Source organism: Macaca thibetana, chromosome 3, assembly GCF_024542745.1.
Source record: "Macaca thibetana thibetana isolate TM-01 chromosome 3, ASM2454274v1, whole genome shotgun sequence".
In the NCBI taxonomy this organism is placed as follows: domain Eukaryota; kingdom Metazoa; phylum Chordata; class Mammalia; order Primates; family Cercopithecidae; genus Macaca; species Macaca thibetana.
Window position 1 is genome coordinate 16,607,970 of NC_065580.1, and position 15,896 is coordinate 16,623,865.

Below are 15,896 nucleotides of genomic sequence, written 5' to 3' on the forward strand. Positions count from 1 at the left end.
AGGGGAGGAGAGACACAGCAAGGCCTTGGAGGGTCACTGCCCAGATGGAAAAGGTGGGCTACAGAAGAGACCACATGAGAGTGTAGGCTGGGGGAAACCCTAGAGAGAGGAAGCAACACGGTCCCCAGGGAGAGACAAGAGTCTAGATGGATCTGAAATACAAATCCTGTTTCATCCTGGGGGCCTCAGACCCATGATGATGGAGTTTCAAGGTCCCTGGTGCAGAGAACTCTGCTCAGGGCATCACTGAGTTTGGGGTGAGAGAGGAGGGCAGAGCCTCCCTGCCTTTATGTACAGAGAGGAGACGGCCGTGCAGCGCTGTGGCTTCACTGCTGCCACAGAAGTATATAGATGTCTGGGAGGGAGCCGCCGACTCCAGCCTGAGCAGGAAATCCTCTGTGTTTAATCTGGAGGCACTGTAGCCATCGGGGACTTCTCCTGGGTCAGTGGTATCCTTGGTAGCTGAGTAATGAATCAGCCTCAGCCCCATGCCTGGGTCTTGTCGATACCAGTACATGGAGTTATGGTTCATATCCTGGGCACACTTCAGTGTCATGCTCTGTCCTGTCTTCAGGATCTGGAATTTTGGGCTCTGAGTGACATCAGCATTTGCAGGACCTGCAGAGAAGGACAAAGCTGATGCTGCAGCCCCAAAGGGAAGGCGCTGGGCCTTGAATTCCAGACAGGGGCCCTGCCTAGGACCCACCTGCCCACAGGAGAGAAAAGGCCACACAGCACAGGAGGCCGATGCTCATGGCAGGTGCTGCAGGACTGAGGGATCTTCTGGGTCTGTGCATTGATGAAAGGGGAACAGGACTGTCAAGGGAGTCATTCTGAGATGTCACTCTCCCTGCCTGGGCCCCAGAGCCTTCCTGTCAGGAGAGGCCACACCTCTTCCCTAGATGGTCAAATTCACAATAAATGCACCAGTGAACAGTTTGGATGGGAAGAATGCCTTTGTCTGAATTGACACAACCTTACAAGCTTTTCTTAGCCTTTTTGTAAGCAGTTTGTAACTCAATGTAAATTTTATCCCTGTGATGATATAGTTCCTCATTCATACACTGGTGTTAGTTACCTAAATATTTCTCTAATTTAGACACTTACGGACACTCCTCATGTCTTCCTGGTGTTTTTGACTCCTGTGTCCCAAATACTCCTTCAAGTATCCTTTTCTAATTTGCTTAGCTGACCTTAATCCTGTTTACAATCTTTTGTCTATATTGGTTTTCTCTGTTACCAAGTTTCCAAATCCCAGGGGCAGGCTCATCAACATTGGAGGAGTCGTTTTGTTCTGTTTCTTGTCCATTCACTGACAGATGGGACTCCTGACAAGCCGAGCTGAGCAGCCTCAGCTCCTCCCAGGGCTGTTGCTTTCTGTGCCTGGGGTGAGACCCCAGCAGGCAGAACCACCTCACGCTTCTGACTGCCCTCACTGTGTGGACAATGGTCGCTGCCCAACGCTGCCCATGATCTGTGGGCACAAGCGTGTCTTGATGTGTGAGGTACGTGGGGAGAGGAGAGAGGAGGCAGGCTTATCTTGTTTCTTATCCTGATAAGAAAAAGTGCTCTCATTTTATTTGAAGTGTCATATTTCATAGGGAATATTCCCTTGGTCAGGATTCTCACCACTAATTCAGTAACAATTAAAAAAAACAAACAAACAAAAGGCCGGGCACGGTGACTCATGCCTGTAATCTCAACACATTGGGAGGCTGAGGTGGGCGGATCATGAGATCAGGAGTTCAAGACCAGTCTAACAAACATGGTGAAACCCCGTCTCTACTAAAAATACAAAATAACAATAATAATAATAATAATAAATTAGCCCAGCATGGTGGTGCACACCTGTAATCCCAGCTACTCAGGAGGCTGAGGCAGGAGAATCACGTGAACCCAGGAGACGAGGTTGCAGCGAGCCAAGATTGCACCACTGCACTCCAGCCTGGGCAACAGAGCAAGACTCTGTCTCAAAAAAAAAAAAAAAAAGCTCAAAAACTGTATCTTAGTGCACAGAGCTCCACACTTAAAAAGACCCCTGTTGCTGTAACATTGTCATGATCTTCAACTTCCTTACAATATTTGAGCAAAGGAGCTACCAGTAAGTCTCATTGACTGTCCTGAGTACATGGTTTGGTTTCATATTCTGCTCACCTCCTCTTGTGCTGGTTTCCTTTTGGCACAAGCACATGACTGGAGTCTGAGTCACTCAGCATCCGTGGGGTTTAGGAGAGAAGGACACAGAAATTGAAGTCAGAGCAAGGGATCACCTGGTGCTGAAAGTCACAGCCAGGATGTAACAAGTTCATGAGTGGGTGCCCTGTCTGTGCCCAGGCTAGACCAGGAGACAGAGAAACACACAATCTAGGAGCCTGCTTCCCAGGGCAGAAAAGGGCATTTCCTAGCTCAAGGCTTAGGACTCATGATTTGGACACTTAGAGTCAACACAAAGGGAACCTTTCTCCCAATGTGACGTCATATCTCAGCAAGGTCACTATTACCATGTTTCGTTTGGCCCCAGGGCACTCAGTGTGTGGACACAAAGCTCAGCTGCGTATGTGTCTGATGAAACTCAAAATATTTCCCTTAAAGATGATTAATTTTTGCCAAAATATCATTATAAAATAATTTGAGTAAATGAGCAGATAAGAAAATAGATGAATGAAAATGAATAAACAAACTTTGTGAAATCAGCCTGTACCAGCTTGAAAGACCTTCTGAGGTTGTTTTATCACAACATCCATCTCCAGACAGAATTGTCCCTAATGTGGATCTGGTAGCTCACTTGGCTTCAACCCCTTTTAAAACCATACAACTTTTCAGGAGCTCCTTGTTCTGTTAATTATTTAGTTACGTATAACCGATCTGTTTATTTAAAATTTGTAATGTTTATATAATTTATATATCAATAATATTGAGTTTTAAATGCCTGAGGTGGGATATATGCTACGTTCTCTAGTTAATACTTTCAAAGTAATCATCATGCATATATATTGCCATTTCTGTGACTTCCTGAGTCCTCACCCTAAGATTTCCAGGGAAAATGTGTCTTTATCTGCCTTTGGGCATTGGCACAGTAGAAGAGACTGCCTGAGATTAGCAAAGGAAATAAAAATAGCTAGATTTCTACTATATGCTAAATATTTTATGGTATTGGCTGGGTGCGGCGGCTCACACCTGTAATCCCAGCACATTGGGAGGCCGAGGTGGGCGGATCACGAGGTCGGGAGATTGAGACAATCCTGGCTAACACTGTGAAATCTCATCTCCACTAAAAATACAAAAAATTAGCTGGGCATGGTAGTGTATGCCTGTAATCCCGGCTACTCGAGAGGTTGAGGCAGGAGAATCACTTGAACCTGGGAGGTGGAGGTTGCAGTGGGCCAAGATCATGCCACTGCACTCCAGCTTGGGCGACAGAGTGAGACTCTGTATCAAAAAAAAAAAAAGAAAAAAGAAATTCTATTTTTGTATAGTAAAATAACAATAAATGATGAAATTATTATTTTTTGAAGTCTTCTCTATGAAGCAGAATTGAACTTCGAATGAATGTGCATTCATATACTCAGTGCTTGCTGTTCTGCAAATGACCCTGCTGCTCTTGTGACAGATGGTTTCACAGAAACAATAAGATACTATATATTTAATATTCACACCTTAAATGTGGTGTATGCATACAGTGGAGTATCAGTAAGCATTAAAAAGAAGAAAATCTGGCCATACCTGACAATATGGCTAAACCTGGAGGACATTATGCTGAGTTGAAAAAGTCAGGCACAGAAAGACAAATACTACATGATTGTGCTTACATGAGGCAACCTAAAAGTCAAGCTCATGTAACTGAAGATGAAAATGGTAATTTCCAAGGGCTGGGAAGTGGGGCAAATGGGTGGCTGCCATCAGTGGCTGTAAAATTTCAATAAAGAAGGATGAGGAAGTTTAGAGATCTACTGTCTAACCTTGTGTCTGTAGATTATGATACTATATTGTACATTTAAGAATCTGTTTAAAAGATAGCCTTCTGTTATTAAACTTAAAAAGCTGGCAGAAAAAGGTGTAGGTGGCTAAAGAGAGAAAGAGAAGAAAAAAAGGAAATCTGTATAATTCAGAAACTGAACAAACTACTTTGAATAAGTTAAAAAAATTTAATGCAAACCTTAATACTCTAAAAAGTAAGAAACATATTTATTATTCTTTAAAGCTTTTCTTTTTTATTTTCATTTGTTCTTTTTTCATTTTGCATTTTTTGTCATAAAATATCTATACAAAGAAAGGACCTCCAAACATATATCAAATAAAATAAATACAATAATAATGAATGAATAACAATTTTTCTTGTTACTTTTCCTTAAGGTAGATTGTATCAGTTATAGGAAGTCTATAGTGCGGAAAATTTCATCCTTCTGTTTTGCTTCAATGAAAGGTGAATGGATACGCTTGGCCTGGAAGTCACGTGTTCCTTGGACTTGTCAGGGAAGAGGTTATAATGGTCACATATGAGGCACGACCTTGCCCTCCTGCTAATGTGACCTGGAAAGGGGAAGCCAGATGAAGGGACAGATACATAGAGTCGGGGGAGAGGGCTGGTGCAGAGGTGTCGGAGGAAAACACCTCAGCCAATTACTTAATATGAGACCTAGGACAGCTGCTTTCTTTCAGATGTATAAACAGGTGAAATTATACCTACCTTACATGATTTCAGTGAGCATTTAACCAGATCACATACAGAAGCAACAGGAAGTGTCAGGGGGAAAAGCCTGTCAGCTCACCAGGACCTGAGCCCCTCTGGCTGGCAGCACCCTCCTCAGGTCACTCCCTGAGTGGGGGTAGAAGAGTGTCACCCAATTCCTTGCCTTGGCCTTTTCCAGGTACTGTCTCTGCAGGCCAGTCTTGCCTTGTTCACCCATTGAAAGACCCAGGCTCAGCAGCTCCACGCAGCATTCCTGTCCCGCACAGACCCTCAACTAAAGGGCAGGTGGTTGGGCATAGTCCCCACATGCCCACATCACACTTCACTTTCCTCTGCCCACCCTGTCCCTGCCCTGACACTGATTCCCAGCCCTTGCCACCCCAGCCCCTACACTCTCCACTGCCCATGCAGAGGCAGAGACACTCCCTGCTTGGTGCAAACCCCGGCCCTACCTTTCCCTGGGCAGTCCCAGGCCAGAACCTACTCTAATAGCCACCTAATCTCCTGATGCCAGCAGGCAGCCAGGCATTCCCTTCCGCCCTCCTTTCCTAGCCACCCTCCCACCCCTCCCCAGGGTTCCCTGCAGCATTGTGGAGCCACAGCGCCCCCAAGTGGCCAACGTTCCACAGCCCCATGGATTCACACCTGACCTGATGAGCTCAGGATTGTCCAAGTTAAGAACAGGGATGCCCCCACTCCAACCCCTGCAGACCCCATTATCTCACACACACCTTCTCTATTGCTTTCCCGGAAGGGCTGATTTAGGATGGAACTTCAAATTCACCCTTGGCCAGTGGAGACAAAAGGACACATCTTGATTGCACAATAAATTACTGTTACATTATAGCAATGAGCATCCTAAGATGGAAGAGAGGAGCCAGAATCATACAGGTCACAGGATGAAACAGTGTGACAATATCAAGCCAATCTGGGCTGAAAATACTACTTTGCAGAGCTCCCTTTGATTAGTCAGACCCACATCTTTTCACACATTGTATTTAGTTTATTCACAAATTTTAGTTAGCACATTTTATAAAGAGGATTTTTTGATTTTACAAATTTATTTCTGAATTTATAAAATCTTGAAATAAACTATCTTATCAGCTATAACTTAGGCAGATTCAGTTAGGTCTGCTATTTCCTATCCTTACCTAGAAGTGCTTAGGAGTTCTGCTAGTGACCCAGGACCTCATAAAATGCCACCAGGGGAGAAACTATTTCTATGTGAGTGAATAGCCACAAGAAAACACACACACACATTCACACTCTCACACACACACACACACACTCACAAACACATATCTTTTCATTGTCAAGGATGATAAGATTCCATTACTGAGCAAAATTAGTTTTTTCTTTTTCAATGTTTTAGGTTGATTTAGGTTGATTTTATCAAGGGTAATTAACAAGCACCTTTGACTATATTCCACCCTCACCAAATCTTTAAAAATGTGATTGTGAAAAGTGTGGTTACGGTGAGGAAGTTTTTTGCAGGATTATGAGTCTTTATGAATATTACTGTACCATAATTTTCTTTCTCTAGCAATTCTTCAATCATCACAAATAACATAATTCTCTTCACTCCAAAAGAACATTTGCAAATTCCAACATTAGATACCCTTTGGATACTTAACAGCACTGATCATCAATCCTGACTGTGAAGACACAATTTCTAGGAATATTACAGAAATTATATGAAATACTAAGACTATTCATAATCATTCTCCATGATATTTCAAGTGGAGTCCCTTAATCACTCCAGGATTCTATATAAGAGGGCAATAACTTATTAGTTTTACAAACGTCAAAGAGTATCAATTATATGCTTGACTTTTCCTATGAAAATAAAGGCAAGAGACTGATACAGTACAGTCCCAGGGAATGTCACAGTAAGAAGTGAAGAGGAAGGCAGGTGTGGGCCTGTCCTTGACAGACGATCGGTATGTGGCCCTGTCTTAGGAGAACAAAGGTCCTCCCAGGCCATGGAAATAGTGAGGACAAACGCAGAGGATGTAAAGACTGCTGAGTTTTAGAAAATGTTCAAAGAGCATTTGGTCATAGAAGGTAATTGGATCTGGGAGGTGAGTGTCAGAAAGGAATCCCAGGGTCACAGAATGTATTTGGGGGAAAACTGGAAAGTATTTGCCCCTTTAGGAACAAGAGTGACTTTAACTTCCTCTGTGTTTTGGGGGAAGTACTTGACTGTGGCCTGAGGAGTCGAGATTAGGGCCGGAAGAAGGAAGACAGCAGAAGCAATTCTAGGGCTCTCCCAGTGGCCAAGCAGCTCTTTGGTGATGTGTCCGACTGGGACCGGCTACCAGGTGATTTTAGTTGCTATAAGACCTTTCCTTAATTTTTCTAGGTATTGAAAACTTTGGGAGGGGGAAAAAGAGAGTTCATGGTGCACAGAACACCACTTTTCATCACCTTCTGCTCTATATTTTCAATCATCTTTCATTTTCTCTATCCTTGACTTTCCCAAAATCTCAATTTCTTCTCCCCAAGTTGTATAAAGAAAACCCTGTTATTCTCCCTTCTACACTACGCTGTTATCAACAATCTTGACCACAAAATTAAATCCCTTGTCTTGAAAAAGAGCGCGCCAGCTGTTAAATTGCAAACATTTCCTCTATCCCTGTAGCTTACTGTGTCGGCAAAGAAGGTAATATTGCAGTCAACCTGCGGAAGCAGCACCCGTCCTCTGAGTAGGCTCTCTTGGCCTTGTTTTCTTCACCCCTTGTTTCCTCCAACCCCGAATTGCAGAAAGCCCCAGGCTGTGGGTCCTAACATTCTAAATTGCCTTTCTTTCTCCCTGCAGTCCCCAGGTTCTCACAGATATGTCAGGGCTGAGGTTGCTCCACACTGGGCCCGGGAGGTTTGTGAACAGAATGTGGTTGGCTTTGTAGGGCTGTGCCAAGCTGCTGGCACAAAGATAAAGGGCCGAGTCCCCCAGCTCCAAGGTGCTCACATTCATCTCAGAGCGAGAGTTAGAGAACTGGCGCCCTGAGAATCGATTAGGGAAGTTTCCTTTTTGTCTCTGTGTCTCACTGAAGTATTCGAAGAGGAACTGAAGGCCCTGTCCTGGGGTCTGTTGGTACCAGGACACACTCCTATGCCCAGAGATAGGGGAGCAGCTCAGTGTCGCTTGCTGTCCTCTCATTTTGATCAGAGATCTTGGAGTTTGGGTGACTCCAGCCTCTACTGGGCCTGTGGGAAAAACAGATGGAGGATGAGCACGGGAGACAGCCTGGTGGTACCTCCCCAAGGTAAAGTGGAGAACACAGGGGTGGGGCAGGCTCAGAATGGGGTGCTGTCCTGTCTGCAGGGACTCACCTGCTCCCAGGAGACAAAGCAGTGCCCAGCAGAGCAGCATGGAGCCCGTGGCACCAAGGGGCAGGCAGCAGTGTGTCTGTGCTCAGGGCTTGATCCTCCTGGGGAAGAGCTGAGTTCTCAGCCTTGCTTTTCCTGGTGGGAGGGGCATCCTGTGATGTCACCGTCCTATGTCCTCCCCTTGCAGGCTTTCTGAGGTCCACTGCTCTCTGTTCTGCACAGCAGAATCCACTGGGCCTGTGAGGGAGGGAGACAAAGGCTGGGGCAAGAACACAGGAGGGAGCCTGAGGGTGCCTTGGATGAGGGGTGCTTCAGAGATATCCCACCTGTGTGAAGGATTCACTTGCTCCCAAGAGACAAAGGCCTTCCCATCAGAGGCACCTGGAGCCCATGGCCAGGTGGGACAGAGCTGGTCAGGTGTCAACCTGCGAGGGATACTGGTCCTCTGAGAGCTGGGGTTTTGAGCACCGCATCTCTGATCGGATGTTAGGCTGTGATGTCACTGCTCTGATGTCATCTCTGCAGGTTCCCCTGCACCCTGCCTTCCTTGTTATGCCCCTGGCTTACCCGATCGAAGACCTCTGCTTTGTGCTGTAAATATTCTCACATACCATGTGGGGCTGGACTGGGCTGCTCTGAGCTGGAATGAGGTTAGGCTGCATGTCCCTCCCCACCCCAAGTTCCTTTGCTTTTCCCTCCAGGCTGTTGTTCCTCTGTCTGTGCCTGCCGGGGACATGCAGGTGGTCCCATCCCAGCATGGGACAGCCCATTTTCATTCTCCCTTGCAAGCTCACGGAGACTTCCTAACCCACGCAGAGCTGAAGTGCATGGCTCCCTGAAGAGAGGCACACCTGCAATTTTACGTATCTGCCATCACATTTTTAGTGAGCACAAACATCAAGCAAGGCTGCTCCTTAACCCTCCGTGTCCCAGGCTCCTGGATCTGTGCACACCCCAGAGACATTTGGAGCTCAGTGGTTCCACAGCACCCCCGTGTGGCCCGCTGCGCAGTAACCAAGATTTTGCCATTGTTAACCGACTGAATATGTATGTCCCTCCAAAATACAACCCCCAGGGAGACAATATTTGACGATAGGGTCTTTATAGAGAAAACTATGTTTACATGAGCTTATAAAAGTGGAGCTCTGATCCAGTATGGTTAATGTCCTCTGGGATGGGGCACTCGATGCCTGGCTTGTTCTCTCTCCACCATGTGAGGATTCAACTGGAAGAGGGTGCTCTGCAAGCCAGGAGGAGGGCCCTCACCAGAGCCCCGCATGCTGGCATCCCCTTTTCATACTTTGGAGTTGTGAGAAAAATAAAGATTTGTGTTTAACCCGTGCAGTCTGTGCTATTTGCTGTGGCTGTCTGAGCTGATGGATACAGCCTTTCTAACACGGTGCATGGGACATGTTTAAATTAGGAACGATTTCACCATCTTGACTATTATACTTTTTCTCTAGGGGAACTAAAAGAAGCCCCCACATTTTAAAATTTATGTCCTTCAAGATCACTTTTTGCATTGTAAAAGGGGAAAAAGTGATAGAGAAGAAATTTTACCTTTGAGAAAATTCTGATGAAGGAGATGATGCAAACCCGGCCTAGCTCATGTAGGTGTGCTACGGGAAGAACTGTGCCAGAAATCACACCGAGTCATCCCGTCCCCCTCGCTGCAGGCAGACTCTCAGGGATTTGTGGGTGATTGATTATTAAAGTTCTTCTTTCTGTGATGACTCCAGCCAGCTTGCTCGAAGCAGACCTTTCAGACCACTCTGTGCTGTGTGCCAACTAATCGGCTTATCCAAAAATAAAGAAAACAATACCCACTGTTGCCATGCTGCTGGGGAATTTGTTTCTTTCCCATCCATACTCTCTCTCTTAGAAATCCTCTTTTTGCTGATTTCACTGACAATATCCTCTTGCCCATTTTCCCATATATGAGTAAAGATATGTGCAGAAAATGATTAAATTTCTAAGATTCTATTTGTGGTTCTATACTTAGTAAGCGAAGGAGGAGAGGCCAGACTGGATTTAAAAAAGAAACATGAGACTTGGGAAAACAGAATCTGAGAAAGAGTCCATTATAGAACCACTATCTTTCACTTGCTTCTTCTGATTTAGTTTATTTCCAATCCAAATTTCTTTAAATATCGACATTTGACATATCTGTCATCGAATTTTAATAATAGTTACATATGTAGAGCAAGTCTAGATATTGTCATTATGAAGTATTTCTTGATATTTAAGTCCAAAGGCAAACGACCCCATGAGAAATCAATGAGAAGAGGTTCCAATCCAGCTGCATCTGACATTAGCAGTCACTAGCCAATGTGCCAGTGAGATGTGATCAATAACCAGTACCTCTTCCAAGAGGCCATCACAAAAATACCCTACTGTGGGAGTATTCATGATTATAAACCTGTTAAAATTATCTCAAGTTCAGATGGCAGTGTTCTACAACTTAATACTTTTTATAGATTTTCTGCATACCTAACTCTCCAAAACCTTTCATAATAGAAGCTGATTTTCTGATGTGGTTTCTGATCCTAGGGAAGGTAAAGCTACTACACAAAATCATAAACATATAAACTATCAGTAGAAGTCACGTTAAGAAAAACTATGTATTTTTGCTTTAAAAGGAATGCCTAAAATTTTTCTGATTCAACTAAATAAAATTGCTAGAATACTGGTCAATTCTTTACTAGAAAAAGAAACAAAACAGATATCTAGATTGCTTCTGAGATGCCTCATATCCCATGATGAATAGCCATTATATTCAGAGAAGAGAAGGCTTAGATAATATTATAAAAATGTGTGAAATACCAGAGCACTCGATCTGACTCCCCATAAAATTGCAGACTTGTAGCATCTCCTGGCTCCTTCCCCAGGGAAACCTGATCAGACAAGATATAACTAAGAAACCAGAAACAAACTGAAAACCATGAGAATCTTCTGGGAAGATTGAAGCTATTTGGGGCCAGAGTATGAAGAGATGAGTGGTGAGCCCAAGACTGCAGTGAGAAAACAAACCGTGGACATTGGCTAAGCTCTGCCCTGTCTGACTTCCTCCTTGCGTGGAGACAATCTGATCTACATTTAAATTTTAGAAATCAATAGCAGAAGCCAGGCATGGTGGCTCATACCTGTATCCCCAGCACTTTGGGAGGTAAACGCAGGAGGATCACCAGAGCTCAAGAGTTTGAGAGAAACCTGGCAATGTAGCAAGACCTCATCTCTACCAAAAATGTAAACAAAAAAGTTAGCGAGTGGTGGTGGTGTGTGCCTGTAGTCATAGCTACTTGGGAGGCTGAGGTGGGAGGATTGCTTGAATCCCAGAGGTCGAGGCTGCAGTGAGCCACGATTGCACCACTGTACTCCAGCTTGGGTGACAGAAGGAGATCCTGTTTTTAAAAAAGACAAGGCTCTGCTACCTCAATTCTTACAGAGATAGAAACTTTAGAGGAAAAAATAACCATTGTAACCCCAGAAAATATAACTTGATTAACAGCAGCTGGCCAGTTACAATTAAGTGAGGACAAATAAGTAAAAGAGAAACACAAAAATGTCAGATGTTAATCAAATAAACTACAATTAAAGGTAAAATATAAATGGAAAGGACAATAAGAAAGAGGGAAGTCTGAGAAGCATGGTGACTGCAGATCTCAGGAAAAGCTTCCCAGAGAAAAATAGGGAGCTAAGTAGAGATCTTGGCTACCTTGTACCAAGCAAAGGGGCTAAATGATTACCTGGCACACAGTTGTGTTAATGATTTGAGACAGTGTGTGGAGTAATTACAGATGAGAGAATCTAAATGAAAGCACAATATTAGGAAGCTGTATCTTCCATTGGAACGCGTACTGAGTTTTCCGTTTTACTTCAATTTATAGCATTTCGGCCCAAATGCCTCCATTTTCACCTCCATGGCCTTGCTCATGTAGCGCCTCTATAACCACAATTGGGCATTATCGGAGAACCCCACTTCTGCCTCTGGCTGAAATCTAGTGTTGCTGACTTGGTGAAGACATTGCCCACTTTTCCCACCCTCTAAGGCAGGAGGAAACCCTTCTTTCACAGAAACTCCAAAGCCATTAGCATGTACTTCTTTCTAGAGGTGATTAAATTTCTCTTTATGAGAACTCGTTTGTTTCTTCCAGCCTCAGAATTCTGTGAGAGCACAATCATATAAAGGGACATGTAGGCAGCACTAGCCCTGGGCAATATACACATAAAACAAGATTTACTGGGGAAAACTCACAAGCAAGAAGCAGGAACACTGACTCAATTATTCACCCCGTCCTTAGTCCATGCAGAGATGTGCTTGGATAGGCATAGCTCCATGCATTGTGGAAAGTCTGCCAAAAGAAGGATCCATCACCATTCTACCATATGTATTACGGAGAGAGTGGGAGGTGTGCATTGAAGGTCTACTCATGGTAGAATACATAGCAGGGGTAGCTTCTGGGCTGGCAAAAATGGTCTCGTATGATTGGAGATCAGAGGTATATCCAAGCCAGTGTTGCGAGGACTAGCTAGAACCCTTTGCATATCTCAATCTGACTGAATTAATTACCTGCCTAATACTGATAAGGGTGAAGGTAGAGAGAAAACAAAAGGAGAAAGAAGGGTACTCTCATTTCATAGGGATTGTGTTCAGGTACCATCAAGAAAGTGGAAAGGAAAATTTTCAGACCGAGGAAAAAGTTTCACAATACATGTATTGGACTAGAATACTGTATCCAGATTATATAAAGGATTCCTATAAATCAATATAAAAGGTATATAATTTAACTTTTAAAACTGGGCAAAAGCATTAATAATAGGTATATGAAAAAGACATATCTGCAAATGGTAATAAAAACATTAAAATGTACTCAACATCATTAATCCTTAGAGAAATGCAAATTAGAACTCCAATGAAAGATTAATATTATGCCAATAAATTCAACAGCAGACAAAATAAACAAATTCCCCAAGAAACACAATTACTCACTCAAAAAGCAGTAGATAACTTGAATGTCCATAGGGATATTTAAAAATACACAAAGATGAAGTTTTAAAAATTGAACTCATAATAATTAAAAGCTTTTGCAGAAAAAAAACTCCAGACCCAGCTTACTTTATTGATGAAATTGACCAAGTTTATCAATTTACAAACTGTGAGGAATAAATAGTACTAATATTAACATAGAAGCAAAAATCCTTAACAAAAATAAAGTAAATTTAACTCACAATGTATAAAAAGATTAATATCTAATCAGTAAGTGAGATTTGCCCCAGGAATGCATAATTGGTTCTATATTTAAAAAGCAATTAATGTAAGTCACCATATTTAAAAATTATTTAATTCGATGCGAAAATTTTTAACAAAATATTGGCAAACTGTATCCAGCAGCACATCAAAAAGTTTATCTACCACAATCAAGTAGGCTTCATTCCTGGGATGCAACATTGGTTCAACATACACAAATCAACAAATGTGATTCACCACATAAACAGAACTAAAAACAAACCCAGATGATCATCTCAATAAATACAGAAAAGGCTTTTGATAAAATTAGACATTCCTTCATGTTAAAACCCCTTCAACAAACTAGGCATTGAAAGTACATATTTCAAAATATTAAGAACTATCTATGACATACCACAACTAATAACACACTGAAGCAGCAAAAACTGGAAGCATTCCTGTGAACAAGACAAGGATGCTCATTCTCACCATTCCCAATCGACACAGCAGTGGCAGACATAGCAAGAGCAATCACACAAGGGAAAGAATAGAAGACATTCAGCCGGGCACGGTGGCTCAAGCCTGTAATCCCAGCACTTTAGGAGGCTGAGACGGGCGGATCACGAGGTCAGGAGATCACGACCATCCTGGCTAACATGGTGAAATCCTGTCTCTATTAAAAAATACAAAAAAAAAAAAAACACTAGCCGGGCGTGGTGGCGGGCGCCTGTAGTCCCAGCTACTCAGGAGGCTGAGGCAAGAGAATGGCAGTAAACCCAGGAGGCAGAGCTTGCAGTGAGCCGAGCTCCGGCCACTGCACCCCAGCCTGGGCGACAGAGCAAGACTGCATCTCAAAAAAGAAAAATGAGCAAAGGACATGAATAGACACTTTTCAAAAGAAGAAATGCATGAAGCCTACAAGCCTATGAAAAAAATGTTCAATATAACTAATTAGTAGGAAAAATGCAAATGAAAATCACCATGAGATACCATCTTACACCAGTTAGAACAATTGTTATTAAAAAGTCAAAATATAACAGATGCTGACAAGATTGCAGAGAAAATGGAAAGCTTATACATTGTTGGTGGGAATGTAAATTAGTTCAACCACTGTAGAAAGTAGTCTGGATATTTTTCAAACAACAACAACAAAAAAACCCTACCATTCGGCCCAGCAATCCAATTAATATACCAAAAGAAATACAGCACTCTACCATAAAGATAACATGCACACGATGTTCAATGTAGCACTATTCACAATAGCAAAGACATAGAATCAACCTCAATGCCCATCAATGTGGACTGGATAAAGAAAATGTGCTACATATACACCATGAAATACTATGCATCCATAAAAAGAACAAGAACACATTCGTTTCAGCAACATAGAGAGAGTTGGAGGACATTATCCTAAGTGAATTAACCCAGGAACAGAAATCCAGATACCACACATGTTCTCACTTATAAGTGGGAGCTAAACATTGAGCACACATAGACACAAACAAAGGAACAGTAGACACTGGGGCTTACAGAAAGGTTGGGGGTGAGAGAAAGGTAGGGATTAAAAAACTACCAATTGGGTATTGAACGGATTACTTGGGTGACAAAATTATCTGGATACCAAATACCCATGACATGCAATTTACCCATGTAACAAACCTGCACATGTAGCCCTTAAAACTAAAATAGAACTTGGAAGAAAAAATTTTTTATAATCATCTTAATAGATATAGAAAAATTATTTCCCAAAAATTCAATGTTCTGATTAAAAACTCTTAGCAAACTAGGAACAACAACAACAACAAAAGTCCTCTACCTTATAAAAGGCATTCATGGAACATCTATAGCTAATACCATACTTAATGGTCAAAAACTGAAAAAATGACTGAATTTTTTCCCCAAAGATTAGGAAGAAGAACAGGATGCCCATCCTCATCCCTTCTTTTCAACATGACCATGGAGCTCCTAGCAAAGCACAGAGGGTAGGGGATGATGTTAAACAGTCTTTATTCACAGAGGACCCAAGCACCTATGTGGAAAACCCTAAACAGGGTACAAAATTCTACCAGAAATAATAAATGAGTCTAGCACAATTTTAGGATACATTTTAAATATACCAAATTAAACTGTATTTCTATGTAAATGTGAAAGCAAGAAAAATTTGGAATTAAGGAGTGCCATTAAAAATATTATCATTTGAAAAGTGTTCATGTCCTTTGCCCATCTTTAAATGGGGTTACTTGTTTTCTGCTTGTTGATTTGTCTAAATTCATTATAGCTTCTGTATATTGGGAACAGAAAACCAAATACATGCATACTCTCACTTACAAGTTGGAGCTAAACATTGAGCACACGTGGACATAAACATGCAAAGAATAGACACTGCGGATTACTAGAGGGAGGAGTGGAGAAGGGGGCATGGGTTGAAAAACTACCTATTGGGTACTATGTTCACTACCTTGGTGCAATATACCCAAGTAACAAACCTGCATATGTACCCCCTGTATCTAAAATAAAGGTTGAAATTTAAAAAATATATAGTATCAAAAATACTAACTACTTAGGGACATTTTAATAAAATTTGCCCTGGGTTTCAGGGGACATTGAAAGAAAGGGGAACACTTCCTCTTAGGAAGTGATAAAATACTC

The 15,896-nt window shown here is 42.5% G+C and overlaps 2 gene segments (V, D, J or C); both read right to left on the reverse strand.

Annotated features, from left to right (window-relative positions):
- Positions 1 to 235: 235 nt before the first annotated feature.
- Positions 236 to 956, reverse strand: LOC126951103 (T cell receptor beta variable 6-1-like). The segment is given in 2 exon segments: positions 236 to 618; positions 707 to 956. Coding segments are annotated over 2 exon segments (474 nt in total).
- Positions 957 to 5,625: 4,669 nt separating this feature from the next.
- LOC126951105 (T cell receptor beta variable 5-1-like) lies at positions 5,626 to 8,257 on the reverse strand. The segment is given in 2 exon segments: positions 5,626 to 7,897; positions 8,024 to 8,257. Coding segments are annotated over 2 exon segments (456 nt in total).
- Between the last annotated feature and the right edge of the window lie 7,639 nt (positions 8,258 to 15,896).